At 44.1% G+C, this 18,522-nt stretch overlaps 4 protein-coding genes across 4 annotated transcripts; 2 read left to right on the forward strand and 2 right to left on the reverse strand.

The window, feature by feature from the left end:
- The first annotated feature begins 1,183 nt into the window (after positions 1–1,183).
- On the forward strand, positions 1,184–7,219 carry SARC_06888 (hypothetical protein). Its single transcript, XM_014299188.1, has 11 exons — positions 1,184–1,607; positions 2,178–2,283; positions 2,686–2,786; positions 3,181–3,458; positions 3,728–3,976; positions 4,299–4,412; positions 4,796–5,017; positions 5,352–5,479; positions 5,870–6,052; positions 6,310–6,453; positions 6,862–7,219. The coding sequence occupies exons 1-11, from the start codon at positions 1,364–1,366 to the stop codon at positions 7,085–7,087; spliced, it is 1,995 nt and encodes a 664-aa protein (XP_014154663.1). The 5' UTR covers positions 1,184–1,363; the 3' UTR covers positions 7,088–7,219.
- A 791-nt stretch (positions 7,220–8,010) lies between these two features.
- SARC_06889 (hypothetical protein) lies at positions 8,011–9,666 on the forward strand. Its single transcript, XM_014299189.1, has one exon. It carries the CDS (start codon positions 8,206–8,208, stop codon positions 9,364–9,366), a length of 1,161 nt encoding a protein of 386 aa, XP_014154664.1. The 5' UTR covers positions 8,011–8,205; the 3' UTR covers positions 9,367–9,666.
- A 455-nt stretch (positions 9,667–10,121) lies between these two features.
- SARC_06890 (hypothetical protein) lies at positions 10,122–12,633 on the reverse strand. The gene is made up of 7 exons (XM_014299190.1): positions 12,454–12,633; positions 11,961–12,120; positions 11,626–11,725; positions 11,191–11,278; positions 10,860–10,927; positions 10,532–10,648; positions 10,122–10,284 (listed from the first exon to the last, which is right to left on the reverse strand). Exons 1-7 carry the CDS (start codon positions 12,571–12,573, stop codon positions 10,131–10,133), a joined length of 807 nt encoding a protein of 268 aa, XP_014154665.1. The 5' UTR covers positions 12,574–12,633; the 3' UTR covers positions 10,122–10,130.
- A 460-nt stretch (positions 12,634–13,093) lies between these two features.
- Positions 13,094–13,750, reverse strand: SARC_06891 (hypothetical protein; the record flags this gene model as incomplete). Its single annotated transcript, XM_014299191.1, has 2 exons — positions 13,094–13,276; positions 13,364–13,750. The coding sequence occupies 2 exons, from the start codon at positions 13,748–13,750 to the stop codon at positions 13,094–13,096; spliced, it is 570 nt and encodes a 189-aa protein (XP_014154666.1).
- Positions 13,751–18,522: the final 4,772 nt, after the last annotated feature.

Consider the following 18,522-nt stretch of genomic DNA (forward strand, 5'->3'; position numbering starts at 1 on the left):
ATACACACACTGTCGTTCTGGCACGAGCGGGTCAAGAACATAAGTGTAGCTGACAGTTACACTAGGGGACACACAGTGAATGTAATCAGAGTTCTTGTGTAGTATGAGCCTCTTCAGAATCTTTTACAAGTATGTACTTCTTCAGAACCTTTGTATAGTATTCGACTCTTTCCCCTTGTGTGATCTTGGCATAGACGCACAACTGCAGCCTTCGGGATTATTCTGACACCACTTGCGTGAGTTGACCAACAAGAAGGTCCTACATTGTTCGCATCAGAATCATTTAATTTGTTCAGTACTACAAGCAGCACACCGGTGAATTGATATCTCGGTGAGAACTCTGATACCATTGTTGCGTACGTAGTATGGTACGCACCAACCGTTTCAGAATTATAGTGCACGCGTCCGTTTGCTATAGTCTTTCAAACAGGGAGTATCCTGCTTTTCAAGTAGCAGTTGTGTGCCCGACTCGAGTTGCTGGATGTATATGACGCGCTTGTCATAGCTAAATTAGCAATAGTCCTCAATCGTAATCAATATGCCGTGTGGTAGATTACTTGCACCGTGAATCCTATCTTTTATAATCTCCATACCGCCGTCAAGTACAGACAAGTGGCCGATGATACATGAAAGTATATAAACTATGTAGTAGATTATTGGCATCCTTTGACCTTTTCTGAGCTCATGTACTAAGCTTCAATACTCGTGTACTTCACTCGTGTTGCCGATGGTGTATATTCCGTGTATCAGAGCCGACCCCACAGCTAGGCCAAAGACCCGTGTCCTCAGTGTTGGATGATCTCTCAGACCGATTCGAATTAATGGCAGCACAGGTGCCCATATAAGCGGTGCTAAGAGCCCATAGTTAGGTTTACGTACACCTGGGCGGCGAATGGTGTCGTCCATGTTTTTGGGCCAATTTTGTTGGTAAATAGTATCCAAATAGAGTATGTAGTGATATGTAGTTCCCTGTATGTACTACAGTCTACAGTCTACAGTCTACAGTCTATACACTCTACACTCTACGCATAACTCACCCTGTATAACTTTTATCATAACTTTCTGAAAATTGAACAAGAAGGCACTTTGGCGTAACACTGTAAAATGTAAAAATGTAAAACCAAAAGTACAATATAGCGGCAACGAATCAAATGCCACCTTCTTTGCACGCCACTGTATACATATTCAATATGAATAAATAGAGGCGAAAGCTGCGAAACAGGTGTTGCCACAAGTATTGCAAGTTAAAAACGTCGTCACTTGGCTCCATAGCAACATCACAGGTGATTGTATATCTAGTAGAAAACTTCAGAGCCGGACATTGTACTTCCACAGCAGTTTTGATATACGTACGGAACAAATAATGACTACATCGAGTGACGAAGACGTTGGGCCTTTGCCACCAGGCATGGATAATAGGAAACGGCCAAACCCCAGTTCAAGCAAAGGTAAAGGTAACGATAGTGATTCAGATAGTGATGTAGGCCCGATGTTTCCCCCTAAGTCGAAGTCAAAGATAAGTGGAAATGACTCTGACAACGACGATGATGTTGTGGGTCCTCTGCCGCCGGGCGTCGGTGCTCCCTCAGAAGCTGGGAAGAAAAAGGGTAGGTGCTTTAAATGAAGCTACTGTAGGTATAGCGATATATTATACTAGTCTAGAGCTATATTGGCATATGCGCTACGTTAGAATAAGAATGTATTTCTTGTCGTCTAAGTGGTTCTATTACTAGCAAGATTGTATATGTACACGCATGCGCATGCGCATTGGGTTGGGTTCAGCGTGATTTTCTCTTCGCTACATTACATTTGACAGTGTGATTCCTCAGCCAGATTTCATCGTAGGCATGGTTGCATCATTTGAGATAGCCTGTCAATGCATGTATATATATATATATATATATGTGTGTGTGTGTGTGTGTGTTGCTGTGTGTGTGTCGTGTTATATATATTTATGTGTGTGTGTGTGTGTAGTGTTTAACTATATATATATATATGTCTGTGTCTCTGTGTCTCTGTGTGTGTATATAAATATATATTTATGTCTGTGTGTGTGTATGTATTTACGCGATGAAGTGCTGCGTATAATCTACTATTCAACGCCTATTAACTAGGTTGTTCAAAACTTGTTGAAGTTTTACTTGCACGTGCTAATAGAAACTACCTTTTTACTACAGCTCTCAAATATCAACACGTGTACTTGGAGAATTTGCCATCGGCGGAGATGTACGAACGGAGCTACATGCATCGAGATATCGTCAACGATGTAGTAGTAACTAACAAGTATGGAGTGTTTTCGTGCGCAGATGCACTCTATCTCGTGCATGTTTTACAAGTAGTGCGTCGCGGTAGTATAGCGATTGTCGAGTGTTACGAAAGTATCTGTCATATAGTGAATATTGGGGTGTCTGAAAATAATGGAAGAGGTAGACCACATACTTGCCTAGGCCTTGCTTTTGTGTTTCCTTGCACCGCCCCTTCAGCACGCTATGAATGTCAGCTAGCACTGTTTTGTTTTGTTTTTTCGTGATATATCTCACCGTGAGCGTATGTCTCGTTTGGCTTGAACAGTATTCCACACCATTATGTGCCATTTGGGCTAGTCGCTAAAGTTATTACTTTTGAGCTGTCACTTGTTGCTGGTGAGATAGCAGGCTCAAGTCGTCTTTGCTTCATATCAATCAGAACGAACTTCATCGTCACAACCAGTGCTGATGGGCACCTCAAGTTTTGGAAGAAGGGACCGCAGGGCATTGAATTTGTAAAGCACTTCAGAGCTCATATGGGTATGTTATCCGCGTGACATCTCATACGGGTTATCTTGTGTTTTTGTATCGAGAATTTGGCAGCTCAGCCCTACTAAGACATCTCAGGGGATCGAATGTGTAACCGATACTGGGCTCAGTGTCTGTCCATCTAGAATACTTGCACATATCATTTAGATTAGATACTTGAAGTTTGCGATGCAAGCATCAAATACACTGCAGTATATGTTCGGTCGTTGTGTAGGTTGTTTGTCTCTGGATCGTGATTGATGTAATTAGCATATATTTTGTAGCATGTGCATCAGTTGGTAGCTATTTCAAAACTTAAGTATTCCATGCAGCAGGTATGTTACATCATGTATCTCCTGTACTATTCGCTCATTCGATACCGGACAATCCACTGTTTCCACCTCAGGTTCGATTGTAGATGCAACAGCAAGCAATGATGGATTAATGCTTGCCAGTATAAGTGATGATAAAACCGTCAAAATCTTTGATGTAATCAATTTTGATATGATCAACCAGATAAAGCTAGACTATATTCCCCTAGCTTGTTGTTGGGTACATACTGACGGAGCAGCCAAAGCTGTGCTGGCGATATCGGACGCAGCGGGTCCCACGATACGACTGTACGACGCAAACATTGGAGAGGAAGGGGACCCCATCAAGGAGATCAACGTACACACACAGCCGGTATGAGAACTGAATGTCTCGCTGTGATGTCTGTTAACGATCGTATGAGAAGCAACATCTTGTTAGTCTTCTATAAAATCTTTATATGTCTTGTAGTTTTTTATAATGTGCGTTTTCTGCACAATAAATAGGCTCTTGTGAGTTGTTGCAGAGCGTGGTGGCGTTGGAGTTTCGAAATGGGGGGTACTCCTTTGATGCTTTAATCATCAATCTGACTCCTTTGATACTTTAATCATCAATCTGACTCCTTTGTGCTTACGCGCTCGCAGGTACATCTTATGGCGTTGAACCAACGGTTAGGAGTAGTTGTCTCAGTAGACAGAGCCGGTATGGTTGAATATTGGAGCAACAGCGGAGCCTACACATTCCCTGAAAAAGCCGTCAGTTTCGATTCGAAAATGGATACTGACCTCTACGAGTTCATCAAGTGCAAAACAATGCCCACATCACTGGCCATCAATGAATCGGGCGAACTTATGGCTCTTGTGGCTAAGGACAGGAAAGTCCGCATATATAAGGTATGTAGTTAACCAGCTGGATCTTTCCGCCTTTTTTCTTTGGGGGGAGGGGGGGGTAGTTGTCACGGATGTGTATTCAGGCATCACGTGTTATCTTCTCCCATGTAAGGGACGCATTCAAGTATGTTGCTATATGCTGTATCAGCGTAGGGGTTTCATGTTTGACTCCGGTGGCTTACATGGCTGCTGTACTATATATTTGGCTGACCTGGTTAAAATTTGGGCACCATACCCTATATTCGCTTATAATGGCCATAGCGTTTATAGTATTTTAGGCGCCATTCCGTGGCTGCTTGATTTCAAACCCCCTTTCGCTCTTCAGATCAAAACAGGAAAATTATATCGCGTGTACGACGAGAGCTTATCAGTATATTCTGAGAATCAGAAAACCAACCCCCAACTAGACAGCGTGGATTTCGGGCGTCGCATGGCTCAGGTAGTATGCATGTTCATATAAATATGCTAATTGAATATGTAGTGCTTTTACCTGACTGCTTGAGAGCGTATGTGTCCGCTTTCGTCTGAATTTTGTCCCGAAACAATGTTCTACCGTGCGTTTGTTTGCGTGTGTATTGTAAATTAGGATTTACGACCACTGTTGAAACCTAAATCACGATAGTTGTGTTTTGTTTGCAAGAATGCTGCGAGTGATGTACTGATCTTCATTACAAATGTCCTGAGTGACGTACTGAGCTTTGTTGTATGTGTCCAGGACACGCATATCATGACCTGTCGATATAGCGGGACTGTCTGCTCATTTTAGGCGCTCAGGTCCAGATGAGTTGATGTCTTATATTATATCTGCTACGCTTCACACAGGAGAAAGAAATTGAAAACTCACCGGCTTTCGAACGAATCAATGCCGTCTTCGATGAATCAGGGCAATTTTTACTATACCCCACCATGTTAGGCGTGAAGGTTATTGGAATCAAAACAAACACAGTGGTGCGCGTTATGGGCAAGCATGAGAGCACCGTGCGGATACTGCGTATAAGTTTGTATCAAGGCAAACCTGTACAGGCGGCTGCAACTCTTTCGCTGGTGTGTTGTCGTGTACGGCACGAGCGATGTGTTGAGCTCAATGAGCATTTTGCGCATGCGTTGTTCATCCTTGATAAACTCCGATTCGTGCAGAGACTGTAAAGTTTTCATGTGGAAATCTCATGATGCTTGTAGGGATGCGTGATCGATATAAGAACAATCAGTGATATTTCACTTGCATTTGCATAGGCACTTGTACACAGGTTATGTCTCGATTTTGCAACTTCGCGGTAATTGCATAGTTGTGCGACACGAGAGGTATTGTGAGATGGTAAAACATGGCTTGACTCTATTCTCACTTGGATTTTGGCTTATCTCTGATTTGTATTTGTAGGAAATGCAAACATCCGAAAATCCGGGTTTGGAGGCGTTGTCGACGCATGACCCGACTATGTTTTGCACTGGCTACAACAAAAATAGATTCTTTCTTTTCTCACGAAGAGACAGAGAAGAGACCGAAGGGTATGTGCGAACACAGTCAACAGACATGCGTATACATGCAGCATTTTTTTATGGATTGTTTGTCTAGTGTTGCTCACTGTGCGTTCTCTTTGGCCTTTTGTTTGCTAGGACCACTCCAGTATGTTTATTCCACTTTCAGATTTGAGCCCTTGCAGAATGCTTTTGGTGATCAGTCATGCGAATGGTAGCTAAGATATTTTTCCCTGCGAGTTAGATAAAAATTGATTCAGACAGATATGTCTCCCAATCTTAAGCTACGTTATCAACTCATTTGCTGGTACTGGAACTGTAGCTCAAAAGACTACCTGAAGGTTTACGAGAAACTTTCCAAATTTACTTTTTGCTGATTTGCACCTTGTTCTATGCTGCGATCCTGTGTGATCTGTGCAGAGAACATGGTCGAGATGTGTACAACGAGAAGCCCTCGCGCGAAGACATGATAGCCGCTACAGACAGCCAGGTGAAGGCTTCGTGGCCTTCACAAGCCATCATCCATACATCGTACGGGGATGTACACGTATCACTCTTCCCGGACGAATGCCCGAAGACCGTAGAGAACTTTGTAACGCACAGGTATGGCCTCGATCGACTCAATTTGCAATGTATTGTAAGTTTCTCCTATAACTTGCTTAACAACACTTTGATCCATCTTGGGAGAGATTGAAGTTCACTACTACATTCTTAAAGTTACGAGGAGATTTGTTAGGTGTGGGTTCGTACTACTATGCGAATTCCAGTATCAGTGGAGATGCTTCACACTCTAAATATCAGTAGGCAAGAAAATACTTATCATGATATGCTTACAATCTGTGTTGCATCTTTACTCACAGCCGGAACGGCTACTATGACAACCTCATCTTCCACCGAGTTATAAAAAGTTTTATGATTCAAACGGGCGATCCCGAGGGCGACGGCACAGGCGGCGAATCGATATGGGGTGCTGAATTTGAAGATGAAATCTCACCCAAATTAAGGTAGCTAATGAGTTTGTTGCACTTTCGTGTGCTCATTTATCAGTCTTCGTATGCAACTGTGTTCTGTCGTGCCTGTATAGTGCGATTGTGTGCTTAAAATTTCCAGCAGTAGTTGTACTCTTTTTAGTTGCGGCTGTGTATGGCTTCCGTTATCCTCAGATGTGTGGAATGTACCCAGGTGTCGTCGCAATGTAGAATGGACGGTAGTTGTTGTCTCTCTGACTTTGCTTGGATTTTGTGTCCTTAGAAATCTGTTCGGTGCGCTTTTTTGTGTGCTTCGCCATTAGCATTACGTCCACCGACTGAACTCATTACATTCGATCATAACTCGACTACCGGTACTACAAAACCATCCTATCCCGCACACATCCTGAAGCCTGTCTAAACTCTCAAATCTCTATAAATCAGGCACGACCGACCATTCACTCTGAGCATGGCAAACGCAGGCCCTGGCACTAACGGGAGTCAGTTTTTCATCACTGTGGTACCCACGCCTTGGCTCGATGATAAACATACAGTCTTCGGAAGGGTGACACGTGGCATGGACATAACTATGAAAATCAGCAATGTGCCGTGTGACAAATTTGCTAGACCAAACGAAACAATAAGGATCCTCAATATCTCATTCGATTAAAGGCTACCCTTCTAAAATTATCAAGAGGTGGTCGATTTATCTCATCACCACCACCCTTTAATCCGATAAAACGGTATCCGTCTAGTTATTAAGAGGTGGCCTATTAATCTCATCACCACCGCCTATTTTTATTCAAGTCCACTCCAGGCTCACTCCAGGCTCCCCTTCGATATTTATCGGCGAAAGCCCGCCACAATTTTTTAAACAGCTCTTCAAACAATCCGCGCCAACAGGGAAGCATCCAGTCAAATCCATTACAAAGAATATCAGTAAATTTCTCAAATAGGTTTCGGCTATGCTTTAAATACGAGCCATACGATGTCAATGGATTGTGTATCCACGTTTTCTATTGGTTCTAGCCAAAAATTATTGTTGAGAATCCATGGGCCCGATTTGGTTTCTCGAGAGATGAAAGAGTTTACAATTCGAACACTCTCCACTAATTGTACTATTCCTGTGTAGTTTAATAAAAAACATATATTTTCAAATTTTCACGAAGCACTGGTCATCTGTAGTTTGAGGTATACAATTGGTCAATTATGCACACTATTTTGAAACGAATATATTTTACGATAATTTTGTATTTTCTACACGCGTATTATACAGTATACGACATGTCACAGGATGAATATAGCACATCCGCCATTTGTCGACATATTTTATCACTCCGTACAGAAATATCCTCCAACAATCATTCCTTAGAGTTTATTGGAATTAACTAAATATAATCATCTAAGAGCCCAAATGTCTCTTACGGCTGTCATATATCTATCGGTGTCGATACGTTTCGTAGCAACATTATTATACAAGTGTCAGTTGCGCACACTACACTATATAATCTGATTATTGCAAAACATACCTGAGTGACTACATATCTCGTTCATCGCGTCTTTACAATTTGGGTGTTTTTTTTTAATAGCAAACTTTGTGTGACCTGCAGGATATGCGCAAGCTGATCTCAGTATATAGCACGTGTAGATGTATTCCCTTCCTCTCACTTCTCACTTCAGCAAGATAAATCGATACTTACGGGTGCTACACATATAGTCCTTAGTACAAATTTCCTATTACTAAACATTAGCACATCATAACTCGCGAAGCTCCTTTTAAACATTGCAATGAGAAATACAAACGTGACTATTACGGACCTCATGGGGTACGATTACTTTCCCAATATCAATGTGAGTGCTACGACTAAACAGCCACTTGTGCAGCCACCAGCACACTCCTCCTTACATGGGGATACTTACACAGCTGAGTGCGTCAGTGATACACAAAATGGAAGTGTTAAATTAGCGGAGACGGATGCATCGTGTCAATCGACGACACAAGCGCCCTTCCAAGACGTAGATGAAGTGATACGCACCATGGATAAAAACTACGGCACTAAGTTCTACGATTGGATACGCTCGGAGGCCAATTTGGAGTGTACGGCTATGCATATACGTAAAAACACGCATGATACCGACCTAAAGCGTCTAGCAAACGGTATCCGTTGGATAGTGGCGAATTGGACCATCGACAATATTGCACACCTGCTTCGTATGGTCACAAAGGGTTGGGTGGCTGAGGAAGAAGCCGAACTCGCGTCGATTGTGTCTAACGACTGGCCGTTAAAGCCATATACATCTCGCTTGGTTATGTGCATAACGTATGACATGAATCTGGAGGATATGGTGCGCTATTTCGGAGTGGTAACGGCAACGTGGTCGACCGACAGTACGCTGGAGCTGGTGACGGAGATTGCCGACAAGGCTGGGTGGAGCCTCGATCAGCTCGGGCACTTCAATATACGGCTGGCGTGGTATTTAAAGGAGCATAGAAGCCTGGATGACTACGATTTGAATAGAATCTCACTGTTTTGCACGGGAGCCCTTGATGGCGCAAGTGGCAGTCCACAGCACGGTCAGGAAATGGCGTGTTCGGCGGCGCTTCCTTCATATGCTCCTGAGGGTGATAATACGATTTGCCTATTGAACGCCAGTAACAACACAGACCACGATACAGAGATTTCCAACAGTGAAAGTTTTTGTGATGACAACATGGACGTGTGCAACAGTAATAATAGTATTAACGGCTTCGCACATCAAGCGAACAACGGCCACAACAACGACTTGTTAATGCCGCAGAGAACACTGCAACACTACACGAGTACGGAGAGCATCATGAATGCTATGGAAAATCAACGGGCAACAGTGGCGGATACGGAGAACGCTGGAAAGGACGCCACGTACACAGCTCACGCAGCAACGAAGGACTGTGACATGATGCAGTCATAGGCCAGTGGATGGTGGTGATGTCGTCATGTATATATTGAAGCATTGGGAAACGACAAAACTTGTGCATAATGCAAGTACATATATTGTATATATGTATGCACACTCTTATACCAAATATAAATATTACTTCTACCTGTTCGTGAACAAGTATTTGGTATCGATGCATATCGCGCTGGATTTCAAGGTGGGGTGATAGAAGATGGCGGAAGTGGAGTGCTTCGGTATGGCCATGTCTGTGACAAGGTTCGAAGTGATATTATTTTTATATAAGAGCTCTGTAAATAATAAACCTAACTCGTGTGTTTGTAGTCGATCCTCGATAATGGATATTTCTGTACTTAAATTTAAATAATAGACATTTTAGTATGGATGTCCTGATTGCCAACTGTGCCTGTCGGTCCAAACTACTTTGTGATCAAGCCGGTAGTCTCAAAATTGAGCCCTACGGTTTGTCTTGACTTCAATTAGACACCACAACTACAGATTCTGCTCATCGAGGTCAGTAATGTCCATTACCTCAATTTTACTCATTATCAGGTCAAATAGGATCATGCTGCTTAGAAAACTTATGTTGTATTGTTTTAACTGAAGAACGGTGTATCTCTCTTCTGGAAAGGTGAGAGTATATCTTGATCACCTGTGTACCTTTAAATAGTGCTTCGTTTGCAACTGGACAGAATACATCGAATTCAAAATTGATAATTCTGCGTTGATATCATCAGCCGCCAAAGAAAAATACCTCAGTTATTAACTTTAGACATTATTCAAGCATTTATTCGGTCTAGTGTATTGAAGTACATGTACCGACTGAATACGATATACAGTTTTCTGAACCATACAAGTTGGCTTGTATGCTCGTTCATCGCTGTCTGAGCGGTCCAAACATCAGAGGGAGACCCAACCGCTAGGAAAGAGTGACTGTGGAATGAGAATGAGAATGAGAAAATGAGAACGACTCAGTCAGCGTACTATTGATCGAACATACCCTGTACACATACTCCTATTCAAGAGACCGACGCTCAATATAGCATCAATAAGTACTCAGGGACGATATACTGTAATTTCGGATACTTAGTTAAGATCGAACATCAGATGTTCACGGTAATTAAAAATCGACCAAGCACCAATCAAGAGTGGTTTGGTATCCTTTGTACTGCGGGTGTACCCTGATGTAGAAGAAACGATCACGTCCAAGCATCCAGAGTACTTGCGCCATAGTGAGATGGATTGAAGCGAGTATGCTTTGATATTAGTATCCAATTTTCCCGTGTCAGCGAGGTGCCTGTCGTGGAAGAGAGTTTTGCGAGGAGAACGAATGAGTTTTGATACATATGCACCTTCATCTTATCCTTTACAAAACACAGAGCACGCCTCTTGTACAATGTGCGTTATCATTATGTAGCGAAACACCGAGCTCAGTGAAGTATGTAATCACATATGCCATAAAACAAATAAGGCCAAATGATGTGGCGCATGAGCAGCCTAATACATACCTTACGCCATCATAGCAGGATACATGATTTGGATGCTCAGAGACACCCCCAGAATCGAATGTAATGACCTGAGGTCGAAGTGTTGAAATCATGTAGGATACCATCATATTAGTAACCAAAATATGAAATTGTGTATGTATCTCGTAATTATGCTAATATATGTACAAGAAAGTATGCACTGGATAATTTAGGCCAAATCTCGTCAATCGAAATTCTCAGGTGAATGATTTACATCCACAACAAAGAAAGTATCTCTTTGCGACCAAGCAAATTGTGGATTTGTTCATGACGCATGCCGGAAACTCGCCCGCACGCTTCTCAGATTCCTTACAATTCGAATACCATTCTCCTTGATATAGTGTGCTACCACGCTGGCCACCTCTTGAGCGTTCCATTTTTTGGGTCCGTCCGGGAAGCGCCTGCCAATTTGATGACGATACAAGTCGGATGTAAAATAAAATCAGCACCTATACAAATCTTTGTGTGCGATCCTTGCATGAAGCAGTTTATAATGCATGTGCGTGCAAACACATCATAAATCGGATAATAAATTCTTCAAATAACGAATCCCTTTATCTGTTTGTTTTGAGAAAAAATATTCGTATTGATTGCTCGGGCAAAGTTCTTGTTTTATATAGAGCGCGTCCCAACAGCTATTAACGGTGCGCATTGTCGAGGATATAGCTTACAGTGCTATCTCAATTTGCAACTAGACTATGGAACATGAGATGTACTGGATGTCACAATATATAAATGCTATACATACTTGTCATCCAGAGCTTCACAGTCAGTCTGCCTAACACCCAATATTTTACAACTGGCTTCCAACTCTCTTGAACGTATTGCACCTAGTCCATTATAGTTCCCTGCATAGGCAACGACAATTCAGAAAAGCACAGTGTTTGCGTTGGTTGAATGCCCAAGCAGGAAATCAGAGTCAAGCACTTCCAGTGTCGCGAATATGTCGCAGACTTGACTGTAATGACCTGAATAAACTATGGCCGGCACAATCAAGTGCAATGGCGAAAGGCATGCGGGTAAATATCAGTGAGGAATATGAAGCACAATACAAAGATACTGTCTTAAGAGAGGTAGAATTACCTGTAGACAGGCAGAGTATATGGACTGGCCGTCCTTGTTTCCGCAGTGATATAATAGTGGGGGCGAAGAACATACACTCGTCATCCGGATGTGCGATGACTATGAGGGCCGGTGGTTCCAAGTCCGACTCATTCTCAGTACTTTGAGCTTTATTACCGTTCTATTCTTATTAAAGGTGGAGCAATAGGCATAGAGATATGAGAAGCATACAATATCTTAATAAATGTGATGGGCCTGTTTTCACCACCTTATATATGCAATGGAGAGAAAAATTCACATTCATCCTAGGGCCAATGACGGGCTCGAGATCCATACGATAGTTGTAAGAATGCGAGAATGACTATCTTAGCCTTTGAACGATATTGAAGCCACGATATCAAATAAGATTACAATATATACATACTAAGCAAACGGTAAAACGCATATAACAACACGAATAGTAAGAATTTGAACACCCAAATTATATCTATTAAATTTATTCTGGGTTACGCACCTTATATCCTGCTCTTTGTTTTTGCAGTAGTATATACCATAATATGAGAGCAGTATACCAGAGTACTAGAACGTAGGCCAACAGTATCGTAACTGGGTCAGTTAATGAATCTTGTATCATATTTATATAGACTACAATAGTCTGCTTAAATATTGTATTTTTAATATCAGTCGTCTGCTATAAATGCAGACTAAATAAATATATCAAAAGTGCACATAAAAATATATATATTTATATTCATGCTGACGTCCATAATTATGCATAGCAACTAGGTCATCGCAGCTTTCATTCCCGCCAAAATTAATCGAACATATCACATCTGCTATGGTGTCTGTTTTTTTTTTTTTAAATATTTAGTCTTTTTATATTTATGCTTTGTTTTTTGGCAACTATTGCACTGAAAGTGCATTCATAAGAAGCCTATACTTTATGACCTCTTGCACTCTTCGGCCGCGTACCTCGGTTGCTCCAGCCTACTCCGGACCTAACCTCGGCCCTAAAATATAATTAGGACAATTAGATTTTAGGCGCATAATAATCTGCATAACAAAACTCAATAAATTTAAGTTCTATGGGCTTTTTTTTAGTTCTATGGGCATTTTTAAGTCTTCTAAATAACATTATGAACGACTCATCCTCCTCAAGCGAAAGCTCCACTTCCAGAATCAAGTGGGCCTGGCTCAAACCCGACGATTCCAACTACGACAAATGGCTCACCCACCTCTCCGTGGCAGCTACCATGGACTTCAGCGAGGACCTCGAAAGTGTCCTCTCGTACTAACATGTACGTCGCCACATGCTCGATGTCACCGCTAATACCCCACTAAATCAGCGCACTCCGCAGACTGACAGAATTCGTCTACATGAACTTGACGAATACATCAAGGAACCCCGGGCTAATGGGACTTACCAATAAGCTCGTCTTCTCCTCCTTCGATCTCTCAACGATGAAATCATCGACTCCATGTCCGCCATCGAACTCGTCGAAGATCCATGGGCGATGCTGTTTTACCTCAAAGACATGTCCCGCCACATGTCCACCAAGTACAACGGTTCTATCACTCTTAATTTCCTCGTCAATTTTCAGCGATCTGACCAGGATACACTCCGCATATGGTGGCATCGCTGTAGTCCTATTCAACACGCTACCCAGGAACAAGGCACGGCGTTTAGCAACACATTCATGCAAAGCATCTACCTCTCTGGCCTCAGTGACGCAGATAAAGACATCATCCGCAGCTTTTTGGTAGCATCCCACGATCGCAACCAAGTAAATACCTCCGTCATCTGTGAACATCTTGAACGTTGGGAACGTGTCACTCCTGACATCAAAGACCTCACCGTTGAATAATGCACACCTCGTGCCGCGACATTCTCCAAGACAAAAGGTTTTACGCCAACACCCCAACCAGCAAATTCCGATGCCCTCCTCAACGCTTTAGTTCAGCGCATGGAGAAGTTGGAAACTGGCCGAGAACGTCCCAAAACACCATGCTTTGTTTGCTACGCCGACAACCATCGCTCTGCTGCATGTAAGAAGGCTTGTGGAAAATGTGCCAAGACTGGCCACTTGGGCTCCGTCTTGCACTGACACCCAACCTCAAATGTGCCATCTGCAGCCGTACCAGTCATCTAAAAGAAGTGTACAATATACGTGACAATAAAAAGAACTTCCAGTATTCTCCTGTTCCTAGAATTGTAGGTGTTCACGCATCACGTGTATCTGACATAGCTAGAACTTCTCATTCACGGCGGTGCTGCAGTTAATCTTATATATACGAAATCTAAGCACCTCCTTAGAAACGTACAACAGGGTAAATTCCCTTTATTTATGGCAGACGAACACGAATATATCATCCGAGAAACAAGTACACTCCCGCAAGTAGGTAATGCCTACCTTTGTCCTACTCTTCGGCAACAACTGGCCTCTCAATATCAGCTCCAGGATGGAGGCTATAGCATCTCATTTCCAGCTAATACCACCACCTGCATACTTCAATATGGTGCCAACTTAACCACCCTACATCGAACTCAAGGGGGGTACCGTATCTCCTACGCAGACATCACTCGGCTATCCAAGCCACCGGCAATCGCCCAAAATGCTACACCGGCATTCTCCTGTCCTGCTCCGCCAGCTGTAGGCACACCCCACGCTGTCAGCGGACCATCTCAGCCTGTGTCGACTAGCCCTACCACTCCACCATCGGTACCGACCAACGACGCCACTCCCAACGACAATACTCACTTTGCTCCTCCCAAAGTGATGCACTACGACGAATTTCACTGCACACACGGCCACAGAAACCCAATCATCACCCACAAAATGGCAAAGAAGCGTGGTATTGCCCTCATCGAGAATCCGCCCTTAGGCGTAATGTGACGACATCAGAAAGAACTCAACAAAACGTTGGTCCAACAAAGAGATCGCGGCAATGGCCCGGCGCCAATACTACTACCAACTGGTTATGGGTAAACCGCCAACCTCAAACCGAGACACAGCCAGACACGACAGTTTCAATCGCTGCTTCGAGTATACACCAATCCGGCTCTGTGCTATGATTGTAACGAATACGTACATGTTCACATTGCTCGACTACCGCACCGACGGCTGTTTCTGTCCTGTCAGCCCCGGTAGCCACAAGTTCACTGCCAGCCACTTTACCTGCATCCAACAACTGATTCGGCGCATCCTGGTAGGCCCGAAACTGCCGCCCATTGGCCCTGACCTCCTTCAGCAATTACAGGAGTGCCACGACTTCCACGGTATCTGGACCCTCCACGAACACCTTGGATCTTTTCTCCAGCATGTTGAAGAACCACCGTACCCTCACCCGTCCCTGACACATCAACAGATGTTCCCTATACCCCGGCTAATCACGCTGTTGAAGTACTACTTCCAAATATCGGTTCAAACCAAATCATCGCGCTTGTTGGTTCCGACTATGATACTTCAGATCCAGGCCAGCCAACACATACCGAATTCATCCGTGGTCTGGTGCGGCATTGGCTTACCCCCATCCTTGCTTCTCGACCGGATTATGACGGATAACCTGGTCCTTCTCGGTATTTCGTACTCTGTACTAACCCATTCCGCGGCACTACACGGCGCAGACCCGATCCGTACCACAGAGGTGGGTACTCTACTTAGTAGGTCAGCAAGCGAATATATGGAACATTCGATAGTAACAGTATTTTGTCAACACCGGCCCGAATTGACTCAGCACATATTTTCCATTGTCGACTCACTTGGCCCAAGCTTCAAACGGGAATTTACTGACCACTTCTTCCCATCAATCTTTCCTGAACCACTACAGCGACTATGAGAGCCATACCATATGTTCATACATTGTATCATACATACTTGCCATTTTTGAAATAAATAATATTATCCCTACGGAAGAATGAATGATCAACCGCAAGGATTTGCCCAAGGCATGACTCACATTGATTTCCAACCTATTGTTGACTTATTTGCCTCCGCCCATACCAACATGCTTCCCAATTTTGCTGGCCCTGGGGGTACTATCGCCTCCTGTAGGACTAAGGTGTATCTCCTCAAGCACAAGTGCTATGTCAACTCTCGATGGTCCGACATTCCGGTATTACTCGACACCGTTATCACCACTGGCGCCACCATAGCGTTGCTCGTCCCTTTTCGTTCTAAGGCCACTTGGTGGCACAAATTATTACCTCCTCCAAACTCAGCCGTACATCATCCACAACAATAAGCACACGTTCCTGCGTCACGGTACGGACGCCGTTGGCCGAACCATCTTGGACATTCTCTCTCATTGGCAAGATCGGTCCCATCAGTTCAGGAGTTGCCCCAGGCGACGATCTCAAGGCCGCAATTACCTACGCGATGTCAGCTCATCTAAAATTCGCAAAACACACCTGTCTCGAAGCAAAAATCAAGGCGAAACCTGTCCAGCACTCCAACTCTACTAAGGTTTACGGACCCGGCGAACAACTCCGCATGGATTTTCAAGGCCCATTTCCTGCCGACCGTTACGGCAACCGTTACGCTCTCGTTCTATTCGACAGCGGTAGCCGGTACGGCCTACATGAGGCCCTCAAGGACAAACAAGACATGCACAACAAGGTTGAAAAATTGAACCTAAAGATAATTAATCCCTGGCATGCTAAACAGATTGTCGCCGACGGTGACTCTACATTTGTCTGTCAAAATACTGTCGACATACTCCAGTCTCACAAGATCGACTTCAACACAACGCCACCTCGCACACAACAAATGAACGGAAAAGTCGAAAGTACCCATCGCGTCATAAGCGAACTTGCTATCATCAATTTACTCCAAGCTGGCATGCCATGGCAACTCTAGAGCGACGCTCGCCGATGGGCTTGCATGCTCCAAAATGAACCCCTTTCACACAAGGCTGACATCCAACCCCCTAGTGATATATGGTACCAGAAGGAAATTAATTTTCCGCCTGACGTCTGATTTGGCTGCCTAAGTCTCTTCAGATTGGAAAGCAAACCCCGCGCTGACAAACATAAATGCGAATCAAAAGCTGGCTACGGTGTCCTCCTAGGAAGATTACCTAACTCCACACACGACACATGGCTAATTCAGAGCCTGCGTACACAACGTAGACATTATACACGCAGCGTAAAATTCTTCCTACTCGAGCGCCCCGAATTGTCCTCCGACGGTCGACGCGCAACACGCTCTAGTACCCCATGTACTTATACTATCTCAAAGGATTGGATGACACAGGAGGCACCAATATCCGTTGCCATCCCATTTGTCCCCACTACACCGCCACAAGTTGCCACCCCACCAAACTCTTCCTCTTCCCCGGTATCCTCACCCATCACCGCTCCTCTCCAGCAGACACCACCTCTCCCCACAGCCTCTCCCTCACCGAATAAGCGCGCAACTTTTCGCCCCGGCAACGATCTCGGTTTTGATAGCAACTTGACGATGGACACTGAAAATACATAGACGACCTCAGCTCCAACTCTAGTTCGGATTTTGTATCTATACATGACTATCGCAAAGCCCTCCCCATACGTGTAGCACCGGATCCACTCTTACAGTCGCCTACCACCTCGACTCTCGATATATCCCCAGCTCACACAACCCTCACTGACCGCGCTCGCACAACCACCACATAATCCCGTATTCACGTGGATTCCGATGAATCTCTCCTCGACGTTGTTGCCGAATGTGGCCCCAACCAATCCACATTGCCTAAGGGTCCCTCCTCACTCTCTGAGCACTCAGCTATCGCGCAGGCTCTCATACCTCACGTGCTAGCGGTGCAACCCTCGCAACGGCACGAGATTGCCCTGTTCGAGACAATGTCTCTTCTGGACCCTACGGTGCCGAAGAGCATCGCCAAGGCGCAAGCTGCTCCTGACTGGCCCCTGTGGAAGGAGGCCATAGACATCGAACATAAGGCACAGATTAGAAACGAACTCGCGGATATCGTCCCTATTTCGGATGTTCCAAAGGATGCAAAAAATAATACATTCCAAGTATGTCCTGGCACGTAAACACGATGAAAAAGGAAACCTCACAATTTTTAAAGCCCGTATGGTCGCACGAGGCGACCAACAGGAACAAGGTGACTCTTATTACGAAACTTACGCCCCCGCCGCCTCATCTGTCACTCTCAGGGCATTCTTAGCGCGCGCAGCATTTGAGAAATATCAGGTACATCACTTTGATATATCCACCGCTTACTTATACGCAGAACTCAATACAATTGTCTACATGCACCCTCCTAAGGGTACAGTAGAACTCGGTTTCTGTCCTAAGAACACAGTCCTAAAACTCAAACGAAGATTATACGGCCTTAGACAATCTGGCCGATTGTGGAACTTCGATATTGCCGACAAACTCAACAACTAGGTTTTAAACAGACGGAAGCTGACAAATGTATATGGACACACACCACGAAGGACATCATCGTAGTACTTTATGTCGACGAAATTTGCCCTGCAATCCCCCCCGGTATATCACATGCAAAGTGGCTATACGACAAACCCGGCGCTCACTTTAAACTCAAGGATTTAGGACCTGCAAAACATCTCGTTGGGCTA

Source organism: Sphaeroforma arctica, assembly GCF_001186125.1.
Source record: "Sphaeroforma arctica JP610 unplaced genomic scaffold supercont1.515, whole genome shotgun sequence".
In the NCBI taxonomy this organism is placed as follows: domain Eukaryota; class Ichthyosporea; order Ichthyophonida; genus Sphaeroforma; species Sphaeroforma arctica.

Bases quoted from the DNA above. Each gene is read 5' to 3' on its own strand.
- SARC_06889 (XM_014299189.1), top strand. From the start codon at position 8,206: ATGAGAAATACAAACGTGACTATTACGGACCTCATGGGGTACGATTAC.
- SARC_06888 (XM_014299188.1), top strand. From the start codon at position 1,364: ATGACTACATCGAGTGACGAAGACGTTGGGCCTTTGCCACCAGGCATG. The intron at 2,787-3,180 runs GTATGTTATCCG...TTTCCACCTCAG, and splicing joins GCACTTCAGAGCTCATATGG to GTTCGATTGTAGATGCAACA. The intron at 6,053-6,309 runs GTATGGCCTCGA...CTTTACTCACAG, and splicing joins GAGAACTTTGTAACGCACAG to CCGGAACGGCTACTATGACA.
- SARC_06890 (XM_014299190.1), bottom strand. From the start codon at position 12,573: ATGATACAAGATTCATTAACTGACCCAGTTACGATACTGTTGGCCTAC. The intron at 12,121-12,453 runs GTGCGTAACCCA...TAATAAGAATAG, and splicing joins AACAAAGAGCAGGATATAAG to AACGGTAATAAAGCTCAAAG. The intron at 10,928-11,190 runs GTAAGGAATCTG...CTTCGACCTCAG, and splicing joins AGGAGAATGGTATTCGAATT to GTCATTACATTCGATTCTGG.